Raw genomic sequence first — 27,319 nt, forward strand, 5'->3', positions numbered from 1 at the left:
GTAATGGTTCTCTATGGACTATTTTTCTTCTGTCTTATTTCCCAAGTTTCTTTTGCAAACCAAAAACAAAATTAAATGTTGAATATCATTGACTTTAACACTGGAGATCAGTTACTCACACCGTTTTATCTCCCTTCAAAATCTTTAAGAGTGGATATGAGCTCCAATTAATACAGTAAGCTCTTGGAGGTTAGCGTGTGCTCAATCCTTACTTTGCCAAATCTCTGCATCTCAAACATATTAACGTATTTTCAATGTGTCTCCCTGCTTTATTTTTGGATTTTTTTTAAATTTTTTTTTTTAACGTTTATTTATTTTTGAGACAGAGAGAGAGCATGAACGGGGTCGGGTCAGAGAGAGAGGGAGACACAGAATCTGAAACAGGCTCCAGGCTCTAAGCAGTCAGCACAGAGCCCGATGCGGGGCTCGAACTCACATACCGCGAGATCGTCACCTGAGCCGAAGTCGGACGCTTAACCGACTGAGCCACCCAGGCGCCCCTATTTTTGGATTTTTTTAAATGAAGTTTGAAACCAGAGCAATATGAAATTAGAAAATATTTTTTGGCAAAGATTAATCTCTGATATCTGTAATAATGGTGTAAAGATTAATTACAATAGCAGGATAACCAACTATGTATAGGCTAAGACTAAAGTCTCAGGTGAAAGAACTTAATCTTTATGGGTTTAGACGGATAATGACTTTCATGTTTCTTGACCAGATTTACTGCTGATACCACAACTGTTAAAAAGCCACGGTCTCTCCTTCGTGTATTTGATTTTCATTAGTGCTGGGTTTTATTGTTGCTTTTTATATTTGCAGAGAACGTAACTTAAAGGAAATTAAACCTCTCTAAGCAGGATAAAACTCCTGGTGTTAAGTCAAATGCTTTATTTGATGTCAAGAGCATTTTCAGTAACTATGACTTATCTACCACACAAAACTGTTAACTTGAATACAAAGACCTGGTTCCAAGTCACAGGGTGGAATACAATTATTCGGTACCTGGGAGGCAGCAGACTCAGCAGACGTCCGTGACCAGGCACGGACCTCCGGCATCAGGTATGCCTGGCTTCCAATGACAGCTGCAGCCTTCACTCGTGTCTGCGCTCCTGGTGAGTCACTTCAACTTCTCGAGCTTTCTTTGTAAAAGGGACTGTGACTGTCCTCATCATCTACAGTTACTGTGAGAGGGAGAGGAAACAAAATGCCTCTCTCTGTAGAAACGACGAGTGAAGTGGTGGCTATCCTCATATGTGAATGCCCTTTCTTACTGAGTACTGTTGCTTGAACTGCACAACTTAAGAAAATTCAGTAACTGCTTATGTTGGTGTTCTCTGGTCATTTCAAGGCATGTTTTCTTAGGAAGTGTGAAAAAGTAACACATGTAACAAGGGACTGCTGTTGTCAGGGAAGTTAACTGGTAGAAGTGGCCGAAACTTGTGTTTGACCTGTGTTTCTGATGATAGTTTTCTATCACCTCAGTCGAAGGAGAATATGAACCTAGTTTCTCCAAAATGCTTTCTAAAGGGGGGATGTGATCTCTTTATTCTGCTGCGACAGAGTTTAAAAGAGGATCAGGGTGTTTTTAGGTACAAGTCTTAAAGGCAAAGGAAAAACGGTGCTTGATTTTGGCCTCTGACCTCTCCCAGAGAAATAATGGGAGTCCCAGGACCCTCGTGCTTTAGGTAAATGTTCAAAAAGCAGAAACTCTGGGGGGACTCTAGTTCTTGGTGGGCAGGCCTGGGACTTAAAATTGAAGGTGGAAATGTAATGAAGACAAGAGAACCGTGTTGAAACTTACCTCCTCTACTGCGTTTGCTTCATTAATCACCATCAAGGATTTTTTTATGTGGATGCAGAACTCAAACCTGTTACTTTGTGAAACAGCAACCCTGTCAAAATCTTCAAAGACCACTGCAACAAAACCCAAAGCAGGAAACAGGCACCTCAAGCAGGCAAATGTTTCTCCTAAGTTGTTAAATCGGGAGTGACTAAAAGAGCCAGATGGCTCACTCATGAGCAATAAAAAATAAATAGTTGGGGGGCCTAGGTGGCTCGGGTGGTTAAGCCTCTGACTCTTGATTTCAGTTCAGGTCATAGTTTCCTGGGCTCCAGGGGGGCCTGCTTAAGGTTCTTTCTCTCCCTCTCCCTCTGCTCCTCCCCCACTTATACTCTTTCACTCTCACAAAAATAAACATTTTCTTTAAAAAAAAAGACCTTATTTTGAGAGAGAAGGAGGAGGGGAAGGGAAGAGAGAGAATCCCAAGCAGGCTCTGTGCTGACAGCACAGAGCCCAACACAGGGCTTGATCCCAGTAACTGTGAGATCATGACCTGAGCCAAAATCAAGAGTCAGACGCTTAACCAACCGAGCCACCAGGCACCCCAATAATAATAAAAAAATTTTTAGTTTTAAATGATCAAGTGAAATATTCTTGGTTTGCTAATTTGCTTTACCCTGTCTTAGAATAAATTCTTTATTAGACTATGTTGAGACTCAAGGGGGTTTGGGGATAATCTTAAGATAAAAGGCTAAACTGTCCTTTTTGTGCTGAATGTTAGGTACAAAATAGCATTGCATATTTTAGAGGCAAACTGCTAAAAGTTAAGTATTGTATCATTCGAAAGTTTATAATTTTTCACAATCATTGTTTTAACACAGAAATCTGTTTATTAAACCAAACAAAACAGAGAAAATTATACCAGCCCTCGATTTTTGAATTTTCATTTAAATAAGCAAACTCTAAATCCACACCTTTAAAGATGTTTGTGCATCTATGTATTTCCAAAATACTCATATTTCAATAAGATTTTCACATTATATTCACCAACAGTATCACAAAAGTTCTTTTTTTTTTGTTTGTTTTTTTTGTTTGTTTTGCTTACGTAACTGTAAGGAACAGTAATTCTAGAAACACTAGAAGAAAAAAGCATAGCAATGTCCACAGTTACAAGAAAAAGTGCACATTACTTGGTCACAATCACAGTCATTACTTGAAAAACTATATGTAACAAGTAGATAAGAAATATCACTGATGCCTTAAACTCATTACCAAAAATGGAATGACATAAGTTCTACATGAAATAAGGCAAATCCAGGAATGCACAGAGAATCTGTAATCCAACCAAAGCTAAACAACAGAAAAAGAATCGTACAAGAAGCATAAACAGATGTACTCCTCCCTAAATATTTTAAAAATAAGCTTGCCTCAGTGCACAAAGAAAACACCATTCATGTGTATCCAACACTATAAAATAAGAAAGAAGGACAAAGTGGGGGGGGGTGGATAGGATGGGGCAGTTCATTTAAAGTTGCAGCTGCATCCACTGAGAGTTCTTTACATCATTTTCACCTAGAATTGTAAATTATACAAATCCTATCAGGAGAGGGGAACGGTCTTTTTTTTGGAAACGATTTCTGAAACCGAGAAAAAAAAACCACATGAGTGCACATTTTCAGATTGTCACTTGCAACCTCTTAACATTCAGCCATCTACATCCCATTGCTGCTGGAGGCATGCCTATAAGACAGCAGCGTCAATCCCGGGCAAGCAGCTGTAAGGAACCAAGGTGTGATATTTTTTGTTTTCAATGATATGTCTTTTTTAATATTAAAAAATTCTGTGATGAAAACCGCTATGGCGCAACTGCAATGTTGAGTGGGTTGATGAGCACGGGTGCAGAAACGCAGGCTTCTCTTGGAAGTACTTCCTGATGTGACGATTTAAAGAACGTAGCAAGGATTTGTTTTCCAGCATCGTTATTTTTGTAGAAAGAATTTGGAAAGAGGAGAAGGCAAAGGGATGTGGAAAAGGTACTTACAGTAGTTTTTCAAAACAGTTTTTTTTAGGACCTATGAAAAAGTTACCAAAGTAAAAATGACCATTTTGAATGAAAAACAAGTTTTCTTTTTATAAAAACTACATATATATTTTTTTTAAAATACAAGATCCGTCTCATTGTTGTTATATCCTGTAGCAACAAGAAATTTGGCTTTTGTTTTTTTTGTTTTTTTTTGCCAGATACTGCAACTTTCAGTCCAATAAGTCAGTAGCAGATTCCACTAATATTTCAGTTGAATCTTGAACTATCAATACCACACGTTTCTTCTGTTTTATCCTTGAATTAGGAATATACAGCCTTTATTTGCCCCTGATATTTATGCTGACAAACTAAAACAAAAAGCAGTGAGCTGGACACATTACTGTATCTCAAGTACTTCAGAGGTCAGACTTCCTTTGAAGCACCTTAACACATCACTTTATGGATCAAGGACAATGCGGCATAATGGAAGTATTTCTCTTAAGACTGTGCAGTAAGACCAGAAGCATCTCTGCTGGGAAATCAAAATGTCATTAGTGGAAACTGCAAATTTAGACCTCAGTGAATAGGATGGTCATTTGACTCAGTTCTGTTGTAAAATAAGATTTTCCAGTTCATCTGCAGAACGCAATAAAAATGCAGCTGATTCTCGATATCCTGCAACAAGCTGTCTCACGGCATTGATTTCGGTTGGACTCAGCTGGGGTCTGGAGCTTGAACTGCTGGAGGATCCTGAGCTAGTCGCCAACTGCCTCTTCATGCTGAGATCGGTGGGTCCTAGAAAAAATAATCACAAAATTAGCAGGAACAATCTCTGTGCCGGTACTTTGAACACGAGCACTAAACTGTTGACTTGATTCACTTACTCTTTGGTGAGAAGCCACTGATACCTTTAATCAAATACATCCGTTCACAGAAATACCCAAAAGCAACCTGATGTGAAATGAGTGGCTGAGTATGACTCCTTGTCCGGGCAGTCACCTCTCATTGTGGAAACACGGTGAAGACCTCCCAACACGTGCTTTTGGGAAAAATCGATTTTAAGTCTATCTTACGCACGTAGTAGAAGTTCCTCTGCAGTTGTGTCAAAAATTGGGAATTACGAATGCTTTGAATTTGTGCCATTGGTGAACAAAGGATTTTAGGTCCCACCAATTCTGACATGGACATATCCTAGATTGTGATGCCAATGACTCCAGATTACAAACCGCTTTATTTAGAAGAAAGGAAATTTTGGACAGGGGAGTTCAACTTTTAAGTGACACAGTAAGGGTGTGAGTTGCATATTTTGTTTTTCATTTCAGGTGAATGCTTTTTCTTCCATCAGGTTGATTATTAACATAGGCAAAATCTTTTCATTTTTTTGAAAAATGGGTATTAGTATAAATCAGTCTGGTATTTTTCAACACTGAAGTTTCTTTTAGAAGTGTACAGCAAGTAAATGATCAGTACAATTTTGCAAAGAAACTAGACTTGGAATACTGCTTTAGGTCTTGCTAAAGCTGCTTCTATATTTACATAAAACATTTAGATGTCAAAAGATTTTTTTATTGCATATAATTAAACCAAATCAGATAGGTCTACCTTTTGACAACATTTTATAAATTTTTATTTGTTTTTTTATAAATTTTTACTTTAAAACAATTTATTTAACATAGAAGAGTTAAAGATTTTCTTTTAAGTTTATTTGTTTTGAGAGACAGAGAGTGAAGGAGGGGCAGAGAGAGAGGAAGAGAGAGCATCCCAGGCAGGCTCCATGCTGTCAGTGGGGAGGCCAGTCTGGGGCTCGAACTCACAAACCCCAAGATCATGACCTGAGCCGAAACCAAGAGTCAGATGCTTAACTGACTGAGCCATCCAGGGGCCCCTGAGTTAAAGATTTTTAAAATGCTTTGCATCCATTATTCTTAGATTATTAAGGTTTTATTATATACCAAAATGTTCACTGTTATAATTCTTACCTTTTGTTAAGCAATTGCTATAATTACTGCATTTGCGATGAGCAATACATTTAAAATCCTTGTATAAGTCTCACTGTCAACATAGCTAAAGGCATGCTCAAAACTATAGTGATGCCCTACCTTGAGGATATTTTCACGGATTTCTCCTAAACATAACTTTTCAGATAATGGTATTCATTTCATGAACTGAAATGAGGGATGTTATTTTATCCTGTTAGTTCTTCTTGAGGCCTGGTGGAGACAGGTCAAGACCCAACCTCCTACACCCTCTACCCTGGAGGGAAAAGAGGGCTTCTGTCAGCGAGGAGGCAGATGTCCCATGAGACAGAAACAGCTTTGCTTGTAATTTAATTAGGACAGAGACAAGACTTGCACATAAGAACTCTGACATTTGAGAGAGACATATTTCCACTTCTGCCACGGCCTTTCAAAGCCTTGGTTTTCTAGCAGGAGTTAGCCTCCATTTGTCGTGCTGTTTACAAAATCATGAGTGTGACATAGCAAGCTGAAATGGAGAGATGTAGGGATGTCACCCTTGCAAACGGGAATTACTGAACAAGCATTCAAGCAAATTATTCATAGAAACCAGGTTTTTTCCGGAAAGTTCTGCGTGGATTAAGAAACTAACGTGACATTTAAAAAATTAAAGGGGGAGCCTAGGTGGCTCAGTCAGTTGGGTGTTCAACTTCGGCTCCGGTCATGATCCCACGGCTGGTGGAATCGAGCCCCACATGGGGCTCTGTGCTGACACCTCAGAGCCTGGAGCCTGCTTCTGGTTCTGTGTCTCCCTCTCCCTCTGCTCAACCCAGCTTGTGTGCTTTCCCTCTCTCTCTCTCTCTGTCTCTTGAAAATAGACATAAAAAAAAAATCCCATGACATAATGGGTTCAGGTCTATGGATGAGCCAACTTTAAATCTGGAGGTTTTGTTCCTTTAATATTTAAGAATCCTGGTAAGAATCATTACAAAAGAAAAGAGAAAGGATTTTCCTCAGTTATGCAGATATTTGGCATGTGGTTGATTATCATTTTATTAGAAGGTGTAATATTTTGTGATGTTTTTGCTGACAGGCCAAGTTGGTGATTGACCCCTTTAACTGCAATTGAGAAAGGAGGGGGCTAGGGCTCCAGTTCCTCTTGGGGTAAAAGATATTGTGATTTTATTCTAACACTGCTGTTTACAGATAATTCTCTACTTCTGGCTTAGGAGTATGGTTACGAAACCAAGACATGGCTTTCACTTTCTTTCAGATGATTATTAACATAGGCAAATTCTTTTTTTTTTTTAAATTAATGTTTATTTAGTTTTGAGAGCGAGAGAGACAGGGTGTGAGTGGGGGAGAGGCAGAGAGGGAGACACAGAATCCAAAGCAGGCTCCAGGATCCAAGCTGTCAGCATAGAGCCTGATGTGGGGCTTGAACTCATAAACAGTGAGATCACAACCTGAGCTGAAGTTGGATGCTTAACTGACTGAGCCACCCAGGTACCCCAACATAGGCAAATTCTAGATAGCTCAGTAATACAGAAGCCATTCACACCTTTGTTATTTTTCTGAAACAAAGCTGACTCCTCTTGGTTTCTTTTCCATTTACAGGATCAGGATTAAGTATTATACATAAAAACTAGAAGGAATTATTTTTGCTATTATTTAAATCCTCAAAGTTAAGAGGTTGAGTAGGAAAGCAAAAAAATTAAAATATTCACAAATGATCAAATTACATAACTAGTATCTACTCAACCAGCCCCTTGTTTGTCGTTAGTATTTTTATCTGCCTCATTCAGACAATGTCATACTTGACTGGCTTAGCTTAACCCAAACAACAATCAATGTAAAGTAAAAGCTCAAAATTTATGAAGATGTTGAATTGAATGAAGTCCAGGAAAATATTCTTGGAGATTTGCTTAAATCAGAAAGCCAATAAAAAGTATGGTTCTGGAAGAGTGGGACCTGTTAACAAAACAAACACAAATAATGACACAATGGATACCTCCAGAGAAAATGATTTGAATATCAAGTGTGAAAGGAAATAATCAGAAAACTTGACAAAGTCACTTTAAAATAAGCACCCACATTTTAACAAAATGATGCAGACCTACTTTATGTTCACTCTGAAAATCTGAGGAAGAGATAGATACATTTCAGGTTAACATGCAATGTTAGAAAAATTAAGACCCATGGGGTGCCTGCATGGCTCAGTCCGTTAAGCATCTGACTTCCACTCAGGTCATGATCTCACAGTTTGTGAGTTCGCATCCCACGTCGGGCTCTGCTAACAGCTCAGAGCCTGGAGCCTGCTTTGGATTCTGTGTCTCCTCCTCTCTCTGCCCCTCCCATGCTCATGCTCTGTCTCTCTCAATAATAAATAAACGTTAAAAAAAGATACTAAAAAAAATTAAGACCCACTTAAACCAATCTTTGAATTATTTTTTTAAGGTTTGGGGGCATATTTAAGTTACAGATAAATTCTAATTAAATTAAAATGTATATCAATAATTCATATTTAATATTTTAAAAATATTTTTAAATTAAAATATAGTTGACATACAATGCTATATTAGTCTCAGGTGTACAACATAGTGATTCAACAACTCTATATGTTATGCTCTGTTTACTATAAGTGTATATACCATCATCACCATAGAAACTATTCCAATTCCATTGACTATATTCAGTAAGCTGTACCTTTCATCCCTGTAGCTTATTCATTCCATAACTGGAAGCCTGTATCTTCTACTCTACTTCTACTCTATTCCATTTTTCCATTTCCCATCCTTCTAGCAATCATTAGTTCTCTGTATTTATGGGTCTGTTTCTGCATTTATTTGTTTTTGTTTTTGTTTTTTAATGTTTATCTTTATTTTTGAGACAGAGAGAGAGCATGAGCGGGGGAGAGGCAGAGGGAGAGGGAGACACTGAATCAGAAGCAGGCTCCAGGCTCTGGGCTGTCAGCACAGAGCCCGACACGGGGCTCGAACTCGCCAACTGCGAGATCATGACCTGAGCTGAAGTCGGACACTCAATTGACTGAGCCAAACAGGTGCCCCTATTTGTTTTGTTTTTGTAGGTTCGACAAATAAGTGAAATCATATGGTACTTGACTTTCTCTTATTTCACTTAACATAATACCCTCTAGGTCAGATCTATCCATGTTGTCTCAAATGGCAAGATCTCATTTTTTTTTATGGTTGAGTATTAGTCCATTACACACACACACACACACACACACACACACACACACACACACACTCACCATTCTTAATCCATTCCTCTACTGATGGACACTTAGGTTGCTTCCATATCTTGGCTATTGTTAATGCTGCAGTAAACTTAGAGGTATATATCTTTTTCAAGTTAGTGATATATTTTCTTCCGGTAAATACCAAGTGGGTGAATTACTGGAGCATATGGTATTTCTACTTTTAACTTTTTAAGAAAGCTCCATACCATTTTCCATAGTGGCTATATCAAATTACATTCCCATCAACAATGCACAAGGATTTCTTCATCTTTACTAACACTTGCTGTTTTTGTCTTTGTTATTCTGGATATTCTGACAGTTGTGATCTCATTATGGGTTTGATTTGCATTTTCCTAAAGATTAGTGACACTGAGGAATTTTTCATGTATCTATTGGCCATTTGTATGTCTTTGGAGAAATGTCTATTCAGGTCCTCTGCCCACTAATTATTTGGATTGTTTGGCGTGTTTTGGTGTTGAGTTGTTTAAGTTCTTTACATATTTTGGATATTAATCCCTTATTGGACATAGCATTTGCAAATATCTTAATCACTAGGTTGCCTTTTTGGTTTGTTGCTTGTTTCCTTTGCTGCACAAAAGCCTTTTATTTTCCTGTATTCCTAATAGTTTATTTTTGCTTTTGTTTCCCTTGCCTGAGGAAACATACTGAAAAATGTTGCTAAGGCCAATGTCAAAGAGATTATTGCTTATATTTTCTTCTAGGAGTTCTATGGCTTCAGGTATTAAGTTTAGGTCTTTAACCCATTTTGAATTTATTTTTGTGTATGGTATGAAAAAGTGGTCCAGTTTACTTCTTTTGCATGTAGCTGTCCAGTTTTCCCAGCACCATTTATTGAAGAGACTGCTTTTCCCCATTGTAAATTCTTGCTTCCTTTGTCATGGACTAATTGACCATAGAAGGGTGGATTTATTTCAGGGCTCTCTATCCTCTTTCATTGATCTATGTGCCTGTGTTTGTGCCAGTAGCATACTGGTTCTATTACTACAACTTTGTAGTAGAACTTGAAATCTGAGAATGTGATACCCCTGGCTTTGTTCTTTTTGCTCAAGATTGCTTTGGGTATTTGAAGTCTTTTGTGGCTCCCTACAAATGTTAGTATTATTTGTTCTAGTTCTGTGAAAAATACTGTTGGTATTTTTATAAGGATTACATTAAATGTGTAAATGGCTATGGGTAGTATGGGTATTTTAACAATATTAATTCTTCCAACCCATGATCATGGTATATCTGTGATTTATTTAATCAATGTCTTATAGTTGCTGAGTGCAATCTTTTACCTCCTCAGTTAAGTTTATTTCTGGGTATTTTATTCTTTTTGATGCAATTATAAGTGGAAGTGCTTTCTTAATTTCTCTTTCTGCTACATTATCAGTATATATAAAACAATTTATTTCCTTATATTGTGTATCCTGAAATTTCACTGACTTAATTTATTACTTCTAGTAGATTTTTGGTAGAGTCCTTATGTTTAGGATCTATGTTTAGGATCATGTCATCCACAGATAGTTTAACTTCTTTCTTACCAATTTGAATAACTTTTCTTGTCTGATTCCTGAATCTAGAACTTCTAGTACTATGTTGAATAAAAGTGGTGAGAGCAGACATCATTATCTTGTCCCTGATCTTAGGAAAAAATGCTCTGTTTTTCACCACTGTGTATGATGTTGGGGGTTGTCATATATGGCCATTATGTTGAGTCACGATCCCTGTAAACCCACTTTGAGAGTTTTTATCATGAACAGATGTCCAATTTTGTCAAATGTTTTTTCTGCATCTTGAGAAGATCGTGATTTTAGCCTTCATACAATGTGATGTATTACACTGATGAATTTGTAAATATTGAACCATCCTTGCTTCCCCCAGAATAAATCCCACTTGATCATGGTGAATGATCATTTTAATGAATTTTTGAATGCAGTTTGCTAATATTTTGTTGAAGTCTGTATTTTTTAAACTGTCAATTGAATACCCCTATCTATGATGCATTTTTGGTCCTTTTTAAAATTAGATTCACTTTTGTGGCCTTATTTTAATGTCAATTATACTCAAATAATAGAGACCCCAATAATAATAGAGACCCCAATATAGGACAAATTTTTAATTTGTTTTGCAGAGTGAGTTCTTTTTAAAAGACTTGGATAACCATGTTTTTTATATATACTGGGGGCCAGAGGCTAGGCCCATGAAGGCAGTCACCCTTTGTGGCTTACTACTGTGCTAGGTACTGTGATGGTACATGGCACAAAATAAGGCTCAATAAATATTTTTGCAATAAATGAATGAGAAGTTTCAGATATTTCTATAGCCAACACTAAAGAAATGGAGAATGAGTGATGTCACTGGTAACACCCAATTATTGCTAAAAGAAAACTAGTTAGATATAGAACACAGTGGATTTAATGTAGCTTATTCAAATAGGGTTACCTCTGATATGGGGATATTTTTATTAGCATAAAAGTCATCATCCAAAATTGTGGAAAACAATCTCAGTAGATGAGTCCTGAATCAGGCATAAAATTGGTCGTGGCTACATGCAAACTTCTCTTTTCCCTTCTCCACTACGGTGTTATGAACTCTGAATTGTTTGGATAATTGGCCATTTACAAGTTTTAAATAATAGAGTGACATTTTCAGATTTATGCTTAAAAGGGTTTGGAGGGGAGCCTGGGTGGCTCAGTCCGTTAAGTGTCCAACTTCAGCTCAGTTCATGATCTCAGGGTTTGTGAGTTCAAGCCCAGGCCGACATAGGGCTCTGCACTGCCAGCTCAGAGCCTGAAGCCTGCTTCATATTCTGTGTTTCCTCTTCTCTCTCTCTCTCTCTCTCTCTCTCAAAAATAAACATTAATTTTTTTTAAATAAAAAAAATAAAAAAGGGTTTGGAAAACTTTTAATACAAACAGCCAGACAGTAAATATTTCAGTTATAGGTCAAGAGGCATACTTCATTAAAAAGGAAGTAAATTTACATAATTTTAAAATTAGGATACAATTGACGTATAAAATTAGTTTCAGGTGTACATGAGTCAGTATTTGTATGTATTAACCACCGTAAGTCTAACATCGATCACCACATATAGTTGGAAATTTTTATGATGTGATTTTATTAATTTTTATTAAGCTTTTTAAAGTTTATTTATTTGAGAGAGACAGCATGCAAGTAGAGAAAGGGAAGAGAGAGAGGCGGAGCGAGAGAATCCCACGCAGGCTATGCACCCCAGCGCGGAGCTGAATGTGGGCCTCAAACCCACAAACTGCGAGACCATGACCTGAGCTGAAGTCAGAAGTTTAACTGACTGAGCTACCCAAGTGCCCAGATTTTAAAGATTTACTCTCAGCAAGTTTCAAATATATAATCCAGTATTATTAACAATAATTGCCATGTACATCCCCATGCCTATTTTTAACCAGCAGTTTGTGTTTTTTACCCCCCCTTCACCCATTTTGTTTACCCCCATTCCCACAGCCTGTTCTCTATGAGTTCCAGGGTTTTTTTTTTTTTGATTCCACATATGAATAATATTGTGTGCATGTATATATGTGCACATACACTACATTTTCTTGACCTATTCATTCATCAGTGAACACTTTGGTTGGTTTTCATGTCTTAGCTATTGTAAATAATGCTACAATGAACATGGTGAAGACATCTTTTTGAATTAATACTTGTGTTTTTTTTCTGGATAAAACCCCAGAAGTGGAATTGGTGGATCATATGATAAAGAATTAGTCAAATGTATCTGATTCCGATAAAACATAAACATGTTATGATTTATTTAAAGGCAAAACAATAAAGTTCACAAGGAAGACTTTTTATTTATTTATTTATTTATTTATTTATTTAATTTTTTTTTTTAACTTTTTAATTTATTTTTGGGACAGAGAGAGAGAGAGAGCATGAACGGGGGAGGGGCAGAGAGAGAGGGAGACACAGAATCGGAAGCAGGCTCCAGGCTCTGAGCCATCAGCCCAGAGCCTGACGCGGGGCTCGAACTCACAGACCGCGAGATCGTGACCTGGCTGAAGTCGGACGCTTAACCGGCTGCGCCACCCAGGCACCCCAAGAAAGACTTTTTAAAGACAAAAAACATATATGGCCACACCTAAATGATTTGTTTGGCTTAGAGCTGAAGTAGACAGAGACCTTACAGTTTAGGAAGGTGAGGGAGAAATAACCATGGATCTTTGAGTCCCATTCATTGTGAACCTTCCCAGAGTTCTTGATTAGTGCTCTGAGAAGAGGGTGGGAGAGATAAATAATTTTTTAATTGTAATGAAACTGTGTTTAATGAAGACCAAATCTGTTAGTACAGGTGAGGGCTGCGGAGATTGAGAGGAAATGAAGGGACAGTAAGGACTGTGGTGGTGAGGGGTAAGCAATGACACTACCTCCTGGAACCTCTCTTCATTAGGGACTCCTATTGTCCCCCTTGAAGCCTCTCAATGGTCCAATGGGGACTCAGAGCAGGATGACTGGCTCCCATCTTACAGTTGGGGAAACTGAGTTCCAGACAGGTTCACTAGCTTGACAAAACTATGGATGGCTTCTGGTTATTTATGCTGTGTCAGATCAGAGGAGATAAGAGCAGTTGGGCAGGGAAGAACGAACAAATGTCTCCACAGAAAGAAGCAGCAAAGGTGTAGAGAAGGGCAGGACATGGTGTGTGGGGACAATGGGAGGTGCTGGCTAGGGCCAAGTGGGGATCAGGCTGGGGGTATTATTTTTATTACAAAATTAATTTATATTTAAAACTGTTCAAGAGACTTTAAAAAGGCCTTAATATAATATTATATTGAGGTGGTGTCTGTTGGTTCTTCCATTGAGCCTCAATTTGATCCTGGCTAATTACATGTCCTGATAATTCTTCTATTTGGATAGTGGTGATTTCCTCTGATTCTCAGCATCTTTCATAAATGGCCATCAGTCCATAAAGGTTTAAAAAAGCAATACCAGAAACAATGACAAAATGCTAGCAGACTCACACATCCTTCTTGAATTATTGGAAACCAGGTCCGCTAATTATCAGCTTGGGTAGTTGACATTATGAAGAGTCTCATCTGGTATCAGGGTAATGCTGGTCTTATGGAAATAAGACATATATATATATATATAATATATGTATATATTTGGAATTGTATATATATGGAATTGTATATATTCCATCATATATATATATTATATATATACACATATATACATACATATATATACATATATACATACATACATATATACATACATACATATGTATATCATATATACATATATACATATGTATAGTATATGTATACATATATACGTACGTATATAATATATATGATGGAATATATACAATTACATATATATTGCAGAAGTCTGAGAAGGATTGGTGTTAGTTCTTTAAATATTTATAGAATTCACATGTGAAGCCTTTTATTTGTTGGGTTTTTTGATTGCTGATTCAGTCTCCTTACTGATAACTCCTTAATAATTGGTCTGTTCAGATTCCTATTCCTTCACGAATCAGTTTTGGTATGTTGTATGTTTCTAGGAATTTATATATTTCTTCTAAGGTTGTCCAAATTGTTGGCATATAATTGTTCATTCTCTTATCCTCTGTATTTCTGTGGTATCAGTTATATTTCCTTTTTAATTACTGATTTTTTTTTTTGGTAAGTCTAAGGTTTATCAATTTTATCTTTTAAAAAAGAGCTTAGTGGGGCGCCTGGGTGGCTCAGTCGGTTAAGTGGCCGACCTCGGCTCAGGTCATGATCTCACAGTCCGTGAGTTCGAGCCCTGCGTCGGGCTCTGTGCTGACAGCTCAGAGCCTGGAGCCTGTTTCAGATTCTGTGTCTCCCTCTCTCTGACCCTCCCCCGTTCATGCTCTGTCTCTGTCTCAAAAATAAATAAACGTTAAAAAAAAAAATTAAAAAAATAAAGAGCTTAGCTTCGTTGGTCTTTTCTATTGTCTTTTTACTTTCTATTTCTCTTATTTCTGCTCTAGTATTTATTTCTTCTTTTTACTAACTTTAAGCTCTCTTTGTTCTTTGTCTAGTTCCTTGAAGTATAAAGTTAAGTTGTTGGAGATCCTACCTGTTTCTTGATATAGGCATGATTGCTAGTAACTTTTTTCTTAGGACTACTTTTGCTCTATCTCATAAGTTTTGGTATATTTTCATTTGTCTCCAGGTATTTTTTTCTGTTTTGATTTCTTCTTTGACACATGGGTTTTTTAGCAGCATGTTGTTTAAATATTTACATATTTGTGAGGTTTCCAGTTTTCTTTTAAGTTATATCTAGTTTCATATCATTGTGGTTATAAAAGATGCTTAATACCTTAAATTTACTTATTAGGACTTGTTTTGTGACCTAACATATTATCTACCCCAGAGAATGTTCCATGTGCACGTGAAGAATGTGTATTCTGATGCCCTTGAATGGAATGCTCTGTATATGTCTGTTTAAATCCATCTGGTCTAATGGGTCATTTAAGGCCAATTTTTCTGTATTGATTCTTTTTATCTGGAAAATCTATCCATTGAAGAAAGTGTTTTATTAAAGACCTCTACTATTATTGTACTGCTACATACTTCTCTGATAAATATATGAAGCAAATATTTACAACATATTGTAAGTGTTTCTATGTAGGGTGCATAAATATTTACACGTTACATTCTCTTGTTGGATTGACTCTTACATAATGTCCTACATGTCTGTTATTTTATGGTCTTTGTCTTAAAGTATATTTCATCTGGTATAAATACAGCTACCTCAGCTTTCTTTTGGTTTCCATTTGCATAGAATATCTTTTCTATCCCCTTCACTTTAAGTCTATGTGTATCCTTCTATCTGAAGTGAGTTTCTTGTAGACAGCATCTAGATGGGATCTTTTTTCTTTTAACCCATTAGCTACTCTTTTGATTAGAGAGTTTTGTCCATTTACATTAAAAAATTCTTTTAAAAATATTTTTATTTATTTTTGACAGAGAGACAGAGCACGAGTGGGGGAGGGGCAGAGAGAGGGAGACAGAATCTGAAGCAGGCTCCAGGCTGTCAGCACAGAGCCCGACATGGGGCTAGAACTCATGAACCATGAGATCATGACCGGAGCTGCAGTCTGATGCTTTACTGACTGAGCCACCCAGGCACCCCTAGTCCATTTACATTTTTAATTTTTGTAATGTTTACTTTTGAGATAGGAAGACAGAGCATGAATGGGGAAGGAGCAGAGAGAGGGGGACACAGAATCCGAAGCAGGCTCTGAGCTATCAGCACAGAGCCCAACGTGAGCCTCGAACCCACAAACAATGTGAGAGTGACCTGAGCTGAAGTCAGGTCACTTAACAAACTGAGCCACCTCGGTGGCCCTACATGTTAAATTTTTAATTGAGTATAATTGACATAGAATATTAGTATTAGGTATACAGCAAAGTGCCTGGACTTTATATACATTGCAATATACCATAATAGCCACAGATTCACTAAAGTTAGTAAAATATTGACTATTGCCCTATGCTGTACTTTTTCATCCCCCTAACTTGTTTTACAGCGAGTTTGTACTTTGCCCTTCTCTTCACCCCACCCCTCACAGCAACCACCAGTTTGTTCTTTGTAATTATGAATATATTTCTGTTTGTGTGTTTGTTTAGATTTTACATACAAGGAACATCAAATGGTATTAGTTTATGTCTTATTTCACTTAGCAAAATACCCTCTTGGTTTTTTCATGTTGTTATCATGAATCGCCAAGATTTCATGTTTTTTTATGGCTGAATAATCCATTGTGTATATATACATTTTTATCCATTCATCTGTTGATAAATATGTACTTAAGTAGCTTCCATATCTTGGCTACTGTAAATAATGTTACAATAAGCATATTGGGTGCAAATGTATTTTCTAATTAGGGTTTTCATTTTCCTTGGTAAACACCGAGAAGTAGAGCTGCTAGATTGTATGATGTTCTATTTTTAGTTTTGTAAGGACCCTCCATACTGTTTTCCATAGTGACTGCACAAGTGTTCTGTTTACTAGACCTCCTCTCCAAAACTTACTTGTCTTTTTGATACTGGTCATTTAAACTGGTGTGAGGTGATAATTCACTGTGGTTTTGATTTGCATTTCCCTGATGACTGGAGTTCATTAGCATCTTTTCAAGGGTCTATTGGCTACCTGTATATCTTCTTTGGTAAAATGTTTATTCAGGTTCTCTGCCATTTTTAATTGCTTTGATGTTTTTTTAAATTGCATTATAGGAGTTCTTCATATATTTTGGATATTAACCCCCTATTGGATATATGATTGGCAAATATCTCCTCCCAACCAGGTTTCCTTTTGTTTTCTTGATAGTTTCCTTTGTTTTGCAAAACCTTTTTATTTTAATATAGTCCTAATTGTTTATTTTTGCTTTTGTTGCTCTTGACTGAGAAGACACATACAAAAAATAAAGCTAACACCACTAAGAGTTTACAGTCTGTTTTCTTTTAGGAGTTTTAAGGTTTGTGGTCTCACACTCAAGTCTTTAACCCATTTTGAGTTTATTTTTTGTATATGGTGTGAGAAAGTGGTCTAGTTTCATTCTTTTGCATGTAGCTGCTGAGTGTTCCCAGCACCATTTATTAAAGGGACTGTCTTTTCCCCCTTTTATATTTTTGCTTGCTTTGTCATGAATTAACCGTATAAATACAGGTTTATTTCTGGGTTCTCTGTCCTTTTCCATTGACCTACGTGTTTTTGTGCCAGTAGCATACTGGTTTGATTATTACAGCTTTGTAGTATATGTTGAAACCAGGGGTCATGATACCTCTGGCTTTATTCTTCTTTCTCAAGACTGCTTTGGGTATTTGAGGTCTTTTGCAGTTTCCTACAGACTTTAGTACTATTTATTCTAGTACTGTGTAAAATACTGTTGGTATTTTGACAGGTATTGCATTAAATCTGTGGGTTGCTTTGGGTAATATGGGCGTTTTAACAATATTCTTCCAATCCATGAGCATGGAATATCTTTCCATTGTATTGTCTTTAATTTCTTTTTATCAGTATTTAATGTTTCCAGAGTACAGTTCTTAAACATCCTGATTAGATTTATTCCTAGATTCTATTTCACTTACTTCTGCTCTGAGCTTTATTATTTCCTTCTTTATACTATCTTTGAGCTTTGTTGGTTCTTCTTTTTCTAATTCAATTAGGTGCAAAGTTAGATTATTTATTTGAAATTTTCTTGTTTCTTTAGGTAGCTTGTATCACTATAATCTTATTTCAGAACTGCTTTTGCTTCTGAAAATTTTGAAACTTTGTGTTTATACTTTTATTGTCTCAAGGTATTTTTGGATTTCCACTTTGTTGAACGATTGGCAGTTCAGCAACACATTGTTTAGCTTCCACATGTCTGTGGTTTTTTCCAAGTTTTTTTTCCTTGTATTTGACTTCTAGTTTCATACTTCTGTGGTCAGAAAAGATGGTTGGTATAATTTCAATCTTAAAATTATTAAGACTTTTTATGGCCTAACATGTGATCTATTCTGGAGAATGATCCATGTGTACTTGAAAAGAATGTGTATTCAGTTTTTAGAAGAAACATTCTATATATCTGTTGGGTCCATCCAGTCTAATGTATCATTTAAAGCCATTAAAAAAATTGATTTTCTGTCTGGATCACCTATCTACTAAGTGGAATATTAAATTTTTTTAATGAAAAATTATAAGCCAACTGGGAAATCTAGAAGAAATGGAAAAATTCCTAGAAACGTAACAAACTAGCAAAACTGAAACAGGAAGAAATACAAAATTTGAACAGACCCATAATCAGCAACGAAATTCAATTGGTAATCAAAAGACTCCCAAAAAACAAAAGTCCAGGACCAGATGGATTCCCAGGGAAATTCTCCCAGACACTAAAAGAAAAAAATTTAATGTTTATTTATATTGGAGAGAGAGACAGAGTGTGTGTGTGTGGGCAGGGGAGAGGCAGAGAGAAAGAGGGAAACAGAGTCTGAAGCAGACTCCCTGCTCTGAGCTGTCAACACAGAGCTGATGTGGGGCTCCAACCCACAAGATAGGAGTTCGTAACTGGAGCTGAAGTTGGATGCTTAACCAACTGAGCCACCCAGGCACCCCTGTACCACACATTTAAAGAAAAGTTAATACCTATTCTTCTCAAATTGTTCCAAAAAAAAATAGAAATGGAAGGAAAATTTCCAAACTCATTCTACAAGGCCAGCATTACCTCGATTCCAAAACCAAAGACCCTCACTAAAAAAGAGGATTACAGATCAATATCTAGATGAACATGGATGCAAAAATTGTCAATAAGATACTGGCACATTGAATCCAACAGAATTATTCAACATGATCAAAATGGGATTTATTCCTGGGCTGCAGGGGTGGTTCAATACTTGCAAGTCAATCAATGTGATATACACGTCAATAAAAGAAAGGAAAAGAACCATACGATCCTCTCAATAGATGCAGAAAAAGCATTTGACCAAATACAACATCCAATTTTTGATAAAAATCCTCAACAAAGTAAATATAGATGGAACATACCTCAACATCATAAAGGCCAGATATGAAAGACTCACAGCTAATATACTCAATGGGGAAAAAGTGAGAGCTCTTCCTCTCTGGTCAGGAACAAGACAGGGATATCCACTCTCACCATTACTGTTTAACATGATACTGGAAGTCTTAGCCTCAGCAATCAGACAGCAAAATGAAATAGAAGGCATCCAAATCAGCAAGGAAGAAGTCAAACTTGCACTGTTTGAAAAGGCTCCACCAAAAAAAAAAAAAAACTGATAGAACTAATACATGAATTCAGCAAATTCACAGGATACAAAATTTCTATACACCAATAATGAAGCAGCAGAAAAAGGAACTGATCCCATTTAAAACTGTACCAAAACTGTAAGATACATAGGAATAAACCTAACCAAAGAGGTAAAAGACCTGGAGTCTGAAAAGTATAGAAAGGTTATGAAAGAAATTGAAGAGGACACAAAGAAATGGAAAAGCATTCCATGCTCATGGATTGGAGAACAAACATTGTTAAAATGTCTATACTACCCCAAACAATCTACACACTTAAAGCAATCCCTATCAAAATTCCACCAGCATCTTTTACCGAGCTAGAACAAACAGTCCTAAAATTTGTATGAAACCACAAAAGACCCGGAATCACCAAAGTAATCATGAAAAAGAAAAACAAAGCTGGAGGCATCATGATTCTGGGCTTGAAGTTATATTAAAAAGCTGTAGTCATTGATATAGTATGCTATTGGCACAAACACATAGATCAGTGGAACAGAATAGAAAACCCAGAAATGGACCCACAAATATATGGTCAACTAATCTTCAACAAAGCAGGAAAGAATATCCAGTGGAAAAAAGTCTCTTCGACAAATGGTTTTGGGAAAACTTGACATCAACACACAGAAGAATAAAACTGGACCACTTTCTTACACCATACATAAAAATAAATTCCAAGTGGATGAAAGACCTAAATGTGAGACAGGAAACCATCAAAATCCTAGAGGAGTCACAGACAGAAACCTCTTTTGACATAAGTTGGGCAACTTCTTATTAGATACATCTCTGGAGACCAGGGAAATAAAACCAAAAATGAACTATCGGGACTTGATCAAGATAAAAAGCTTCTACAAAGCAAACAATCAATCAACCAAACTAAAAGGCAGCCTATGGAATGGGAGACGATATTTGTAAATGACATATCTAAAAAAGGGTTATTATCCCTAATCTATAATAAAGGACTTAACAAAATCTACACTCATAAATCACCCAGTTAAGAACTGGGCAGAAGACATGAATACACATTTTTTCCAAAGAAGACATCCAGATGGCTAACAGACACATGAAAAGATGCTCAACACCACCCATCATCAGGGAAATACAAATAAAAACCACAATGAGATAACACTTCACACCTGTACGAAGAGCTAAAATTAACACAAATAGGTGCTGGTGAGGATGTAGAGAAAGGGGAACCCTTTGCACTGTCGGTGGGAAAGCAAACTGGTACAGCCACTCTGGAGAATGGTATGGACGTTCCTCAAACGTTAAAAATAGAACTACCCTATGATCCAGCAATTGCACTTCTGGGTATTTATCAAAAGGATACAAAAATACAGATTTGAAGGGGTACATGTACCCCAATGTTTATAGCAGCATTAACAACAATAGCCAAATTATGGAAAGAGCTCAAATGTCCTTGACTGCTGAGTGGATACAGAAATTGTGGAGTATTGTGGTGTGTGTGTGTGTAAACAAATAGGAATATTACCCAGCTGTCAAAATGAATAAAATCTTGCCATTTACAAGGACGTGGATGTAGCTACAGTACATTATGCTAAGTGAAACAGAGAAAGACAAGTGCCATGATTTCACTCGTGTGGAATTTAAGAAATAAAACATATGGGAAGGGGAAAAGAGAGGGGAAGGGGAAACAAACCGTAAGAGACTGTTAAGGATAGAGAACAAACTGAGGATTGATGGAGGGGATGGGGTAAATGGGTGGTGGGTACTAGGGAGGACACTTGTTCTGATGAGCACTGGGTGTTGTATGTAAGTGATGAATCACTAAAGTCTACTCCTGAAACCAACATAGCACTGTATGTTAACTAACTAGATTAAGAAAAAAAAGTTCCCTACTATTTTTGTATGAATGTCCATTTTTCCCTTTATGTCTGTTAATATTTGCTTTTAATAATTAGGTGTTTCTATGTTGGGTACATACGTATATACGACTATTATATTATCTTGTTTTATCGATCCCTTTTTCATTATGTAATGCCCTTCTTTGTCTATTTGTTAAAGTCTTTGTTTTAAAGTCTATTTTGTCTGGTACAAGTATTGCTACCCGAGCTTTGTTTTTTGCTTCCATTACTTGCATGGAATATCTTTTTTTTCATCCCTTCCTTTTCAGGTTATATATATATTTAGATCCGATCTAATGTTAGTCTCTTGTAGGGAGCTTCAAAATGGGTTTTATTTTTTTATCTATTCAGCTGCTCTGTGTCTTTTGATTGGAGAATTTAGGCATTTATATTTAAAGTAATTATCAATAAGCACATATTTATTGCCATTTTGTCAATTGTTTTCTGGCTTTTTGCAAATCCTCTGTTCCTCTCTTCTTGCTGTCTTCGTGTTTTGATTTTCTGTAATTGTACGCTTAAATACCAAATTTACACAAGGACACAGTAAAAAAAGATAACAGGCCAATATCTCTGATTAACGTATAGGCAAAACTCCTCAACAAACTAGTAAACCAAATTCAACAATATACTGAAAGGATCACAGCATGATCAGGTGGGTTTATTCCAAGGATGCAAGAATGGTTCAATATCTGCAAATCAATCAATGATGTTCCATTAACAAAATGTATATAAAACACATGATAATTTCAATAGGTACAAACATTTGATAAAATACAACATATTTGAGAACTTGACTCTCACCACTTGTATTTACTATAGTACTGAAAGTCTAGCCAGGGCAATTAAGAAAAAAAAATAATAAAAGCATTCCACATTGGAAAGGAAAACGTAAAACTGTCAAACACAAAGTCTGTATGGAACCACATAGGACCTCACATAGCCAAAGTAAGCCTGAGACCGAACAAAGCTGGAGGCAACATACTCCCTGATTTCAAACAATATTAACAAAGCTAGAGTAATCAAAATAGTATGGCATAAACAGACACAGAAACCAACGTAACAAAATAGCCTGGAACTAAATACACACGTATAGGGTCAATTAATTATGACAAAAGAGCTAGGAATACACAGTGCAGAAAGAACCGTCTATTTCATAAATCATGTTGGGAAAATCAGACAGCCACATGCAAAAGAATCTATCTTAAACTATACACAAAAGTTAACCCAAAGTAGGTTAAAGACCTGACTCCATAAAACCTCTAAAAGAAAAAATAGATGATAAACACCATGAAATCAATCTGGCTATGATATTTTGGATTTGACATTAAAGTAAAGGCAATAAGCAAAACTAAATGGGACTGTATCAATTTAAAAAACACTGCACAGCAAAGGAAAACATCAACAAAATGAAAGGCAACTGACCAAATGGGAGGAAAATATTTGAAAATCCTAGATCTGATAAGGGGTTAATACTCAAAACATATACAAACTCCTACAATTCAATAGCAAAAAAAAATCTGATTAATAAATGGGCAGATGATCTGAACAATTTTTCAAAGATTACATATATATGGCCAACAGATACCTTAAAAGGTGTTAAAAATGACCTAATCATCAGGAAAATGCAAGTCAAAGCCACAATGATATATCCCCTCACAAATATTAAAATTGCTGTTACAAGATTTCACAAAACTTTCATGAACAAAACTCAAAATACAACAACTGATAAATACATTACAAAATATATATGTCTACTAAGAATGAAATTCTTTTTCTTAGGAGGGGGGACAGCATTTTGCTTAACTGGGGTTTCAAATTTATGTTCCCTGTTAATGTGGATCTGTATGGGGATTTTGTGAGTTTGAGAGTGTGTTCATCATTTTTAAATCACTTATAGTCTTCGAGATTTTCTTATTACCTCATAATTTGTCAATGCATTGAAGATTAATCACTTCCAATAGACAATTAAGCCAGAAGCTCTTCAACTGAATGGTGAAATTATTCTGAAATATGGGAATTTATTTTGCACTAGCATGAAGTCCCATAAAGCATTGCTGAGCCTGTAGTATGTGCTCAGTAAAAATATCCACTGGAAATGTGTATTGAAATGTAGATTTACCTCGTTGTTTTAGCTTCAACAGTATGCATTTATAAAGCAGCTAGCAGTTCCATGGTATTCAAAAAGTGTTGGTCATCGGCACAATGGTATTACCACAGCATAATCGTCACATATAAATACTGTTTTGTCTTATAATTTTAGATTGAATTCATTAAGAATCATTGTCCATTCTGCAGCATAGTCTAATTTCCAAAGCCATTTAGTGTTTGATAATAAAGCTTGAGGGCAGTTTTCTTGATCAGGAAAATTTCAATCTTAGCCCTGACCTGAAAAAAAATTGTAATAAAAATTTCCCACTGAGCCAGCAAGCTGCTATGTTTTAGGATAAGTAAGAATATTCTGATTCTATTTTTGACAGGACTGACGATTAAATTGAAAACAAAGTTTAAAATTCACACTACTGTTTGAATATCACATGAGTTCAAATGTTCTCCACAATGTACTTAATGCAAGAAATGAAGAGTTCAAGAAACAGCCATATGCTTTATGTTTTAATAAACTTTTTAAAAGCCTTTTTTCCTGCTTCAAACATCTTAGCAGATTCCACTTCAGGTTTTGCTGAATTATCTCGTTCTTCACTTTGAAAATATTCTCAGCTAAAGGTGTTCGATTTATACTATTTATAAATGCCAATTATTCTGTCACTTCAAACTCATCATTAATTACTCAAAAGAACCCCAGCAGTATCAGTAACATCTCAACTTATTAAGGGACACAACCACTTTTAATCAGTTGCCTTGTTTTTTAATTGGTTACTAATACTGCCAATATTTCAATTTCTTCAGTTCTTCAAGCACTGTTTTTGCCATAATGCTAATAGTGAAGCAAAGTTATTTGCTACAGACACATTTCGTTGAGTGCTGCAATCACACCCATTTTAATACACTGATATCTGAATACGTGAAGTCACTTTCCCTGCTTCACAAATACATGAGCCACTTAGAAACTGAACTTTGGTTGCAGATTTTTTTTTTTTTAATTTTTTTTTCAACGTTTATTTATTTTTCAGAGAGAGAGAGAGAGAGACAGAGCACGAACGGGGGAGGGGCAGAGAGAGAGGGAGACACAGAATCGGAAACAGGCTCCAGGCTCTGAGCCATCAGCCCAGAGCCTGACGCGGGGCTCGAACTCACGGACCGCGAGATCGTGACCTGGCTGAAGTCGGACGCTTAACCGACTGCGCCACCCAGGCGCCCCTGGTTGCAGATTTATTTCTACTTTATATTTGATCATATGTTTAACAGTATTTTATGGGTAATATTTTCATACTTTTCTGCCAATGAGTGAAAAAAATAATACATACCAAGCAGTCAGCACAGGGCCTGTTTTATAGCAGATACATATTCCTAAATTCAACATACTAGAAATTGTATTTATATTCACAAGTGATTATAATAGAATTTGTTCTTTTAATACTGTTCTTGGTGATAGGATTATAATGGCATCACAGAATGGGCTGTGTGCTTTCTATTTCTTTTCCTAATTTAAAAAGCACTGCACAGTGCTTTTAGATCTGTTTCCCCCTCTTTTAGACCTGTTTGTCTAAAATGGGTATTATTTCATCCTTAAAGCTTTGGTAAAACTCCTTTGTAAAATTATGTGAGTCTTTGTTATTTTTTAATGCATAGGTTTTTTATACATGATTCAATGTATTAATCATAAGCTCATTTGGAATACCTATTTTTTGAGTCAATATTTGCCAACTATGTTTTTGTAAAACAGTCTTTAACTCTACATTTTCAAATATATTACTATAAAGGTATTAGTATTTTAATTTTTTAAAACATTTTGTTCCTTCATTCTTATTATTTTATGTTACTTGCTTTTAGCTAATCGTGCTAGATATTTTTTAAGTCCTTTCAAAGACCTTACTTTTATTGGTCTCCTCTATTGTGTTTTTCTATTTAATGTGTGCATTTATTTTCCCTGTTGTGTTTCTAACTTCTTGGGTAAAACGAATAGCTCATTAATTTTCTTTTTCTAACGGGTGTGCCAAAATACCACTTTAGTTCCATCCCACAAATTTAATGTGTAGTGTTTTCATCTTCATTAATTGTAAATCTTTCTAAACACAATACTACCCAAAGCGATCTACACATTCAATGCAATCCCAATCAAAATTGCGCCAACATTCTTCTCAAAGCTAGAACAAGCAATCCTAAAATTTTTATGGAACCACAAAAGACCCCAACAGCCAAAGTAATATTGAAGAAGACCAAAGCGGGAGGCATCACAATCCCAGACTTTAGCCTTTACTACAAAGCTGTAATCATCAAGACAGCATGCTATTGGCACAAAAACAGACACATAGACCAATGGAATAGAGACTCCAGAATTGGACCCACAAAAGTATGGCCAACTAATCTTTGACAAAGCAGGAAAGAATATCCAATGGAAAAAAAACAGTCTCTTCAACAAATGGTGCTGGGAGAACTGGACAGCAACATGCAGAAGAATGAAACTAGACCACTTTCTTACACCATTCACAAAAATAAACTCAAAATGGATGAAGGACCTGAATGTGAGACAGGAAACCATCAAAACCCTAGAGGAGAAAGCAGGAAAAAACCTCTTTGACCTCAGCTGCAGCAATTTCTTACTTGACACATCTGCAAAAGCAAGGGAATTAAAAGCAAAATGGAACCATTGGGACCTCATCAAGATGAAAAGCTTCTGCACTACAAAGGAAACAATCAAAAAAACTAAAAGGCAACTGACAGAATGGGAAAAGTCATTGCAAATGCAAATGACATATCGGACAAAGGGCTAGTATCCAAAATCTATAAAGAACTCACCAAACTCCACCCCCAAAAAACAATCCTGTGAAGAAATGCGCAGAAGACATGAATAGACACTTCTCTAAAGACTTCCAGATGGCCAACAGGCACATGAAAAGATGCTTAATGTCACTCCTCATCAGGGAAATACAAATCGAAATCACCTCATGCCAGTCAGAGTGGCTAAAATGAACAAATCAGGAGACTATAGATGCTGGAGAGGATGTGGAGAAACAGGAACCCTCTTGCACTGCTGGTGGGAATGCAAACTGGTACAGATGCTCTGGAAAACAGTGTGGAGGTTCCTCAAAAAATTAAAAATAGATCTACCCTATGACCCAGAAATAGCACTGCTAGGAATTTACCCAAGGGATACAGGAGTGCTGATGCATAGGGGCACTTGTACCCCAATGTTTATAGCAGCACTCTCAACAATAGCCAAATTATGGAAAGAGCCTAAATGTCCTTCAACTGTTGAATGGATAAAGAAGTTGTGGTTTATATATACAATGGAATACTACTTGGCAATGAGAAAGAATGAAATCCTGCCATCTGCAGCAATGTGGATGGAACTGGAGGGTATTATGCTAAGTGAAATAAGTCAGTCAGAGAAAGACAGATACCATATGTTTTCACTCTTATGTGGATCCTGAGAAACTTAACAGAAGACCATGGGGGAGGGAAAGGGGGAAAAAAGGTTACAGAGAGAGAAGGAGACAAACCATAAGAGAC

The 27,319-nt window shown here is 36.4% G+C and overlaps 1 protein-coding gene across 10 annotated transcripts in view; it reads right to left on the reverse strand.

The window, feature by feature from the left end:
* Positions 1-2,650: 2,650 nt before the first annotated feature.
* Positions 2,651-27,319, reverse strand: part of NOL4 (nucleolar protein 4) — a 426,082-nt gene continuing 401,413 nt past the window's right edge. For 8 of the 10 annotated variants that reach the window (XM_003995114.6, XM_003995112.6, XM_045042058.1 and 5 more), the window contains one exon: positions 2,651-4,601. In XM_003995114.6, the coding sequence (XP_003995163.2) occupies positions 4,408-4,601 (194 nt within the window). In that variant the 3' untranslated portion in view covers positions 2,651-4,407. Of the gene's footprint in view, positions 4,602-21,595; positions 24,077-27,319 lie in introns of those variants that run through there. The other 2 variants (XR_002147623.3, XM_045042056.1) reach the window with 2 other exon arrangements.

This window comes from Felis catus, chromosome D3, assembly GCF_018350175.1.
Source record: "Felis catus isolate Fca126 chromosome D3, F.catus_Fca126_mat1.0, whole genome shotgun sequence".
Taxonomy (NCBI): domain Eukaryota; kingdom Metazoa; phylum Chordata; class Mammalia; order Carnivora; family Felidae; genus Felis; species Felis catus.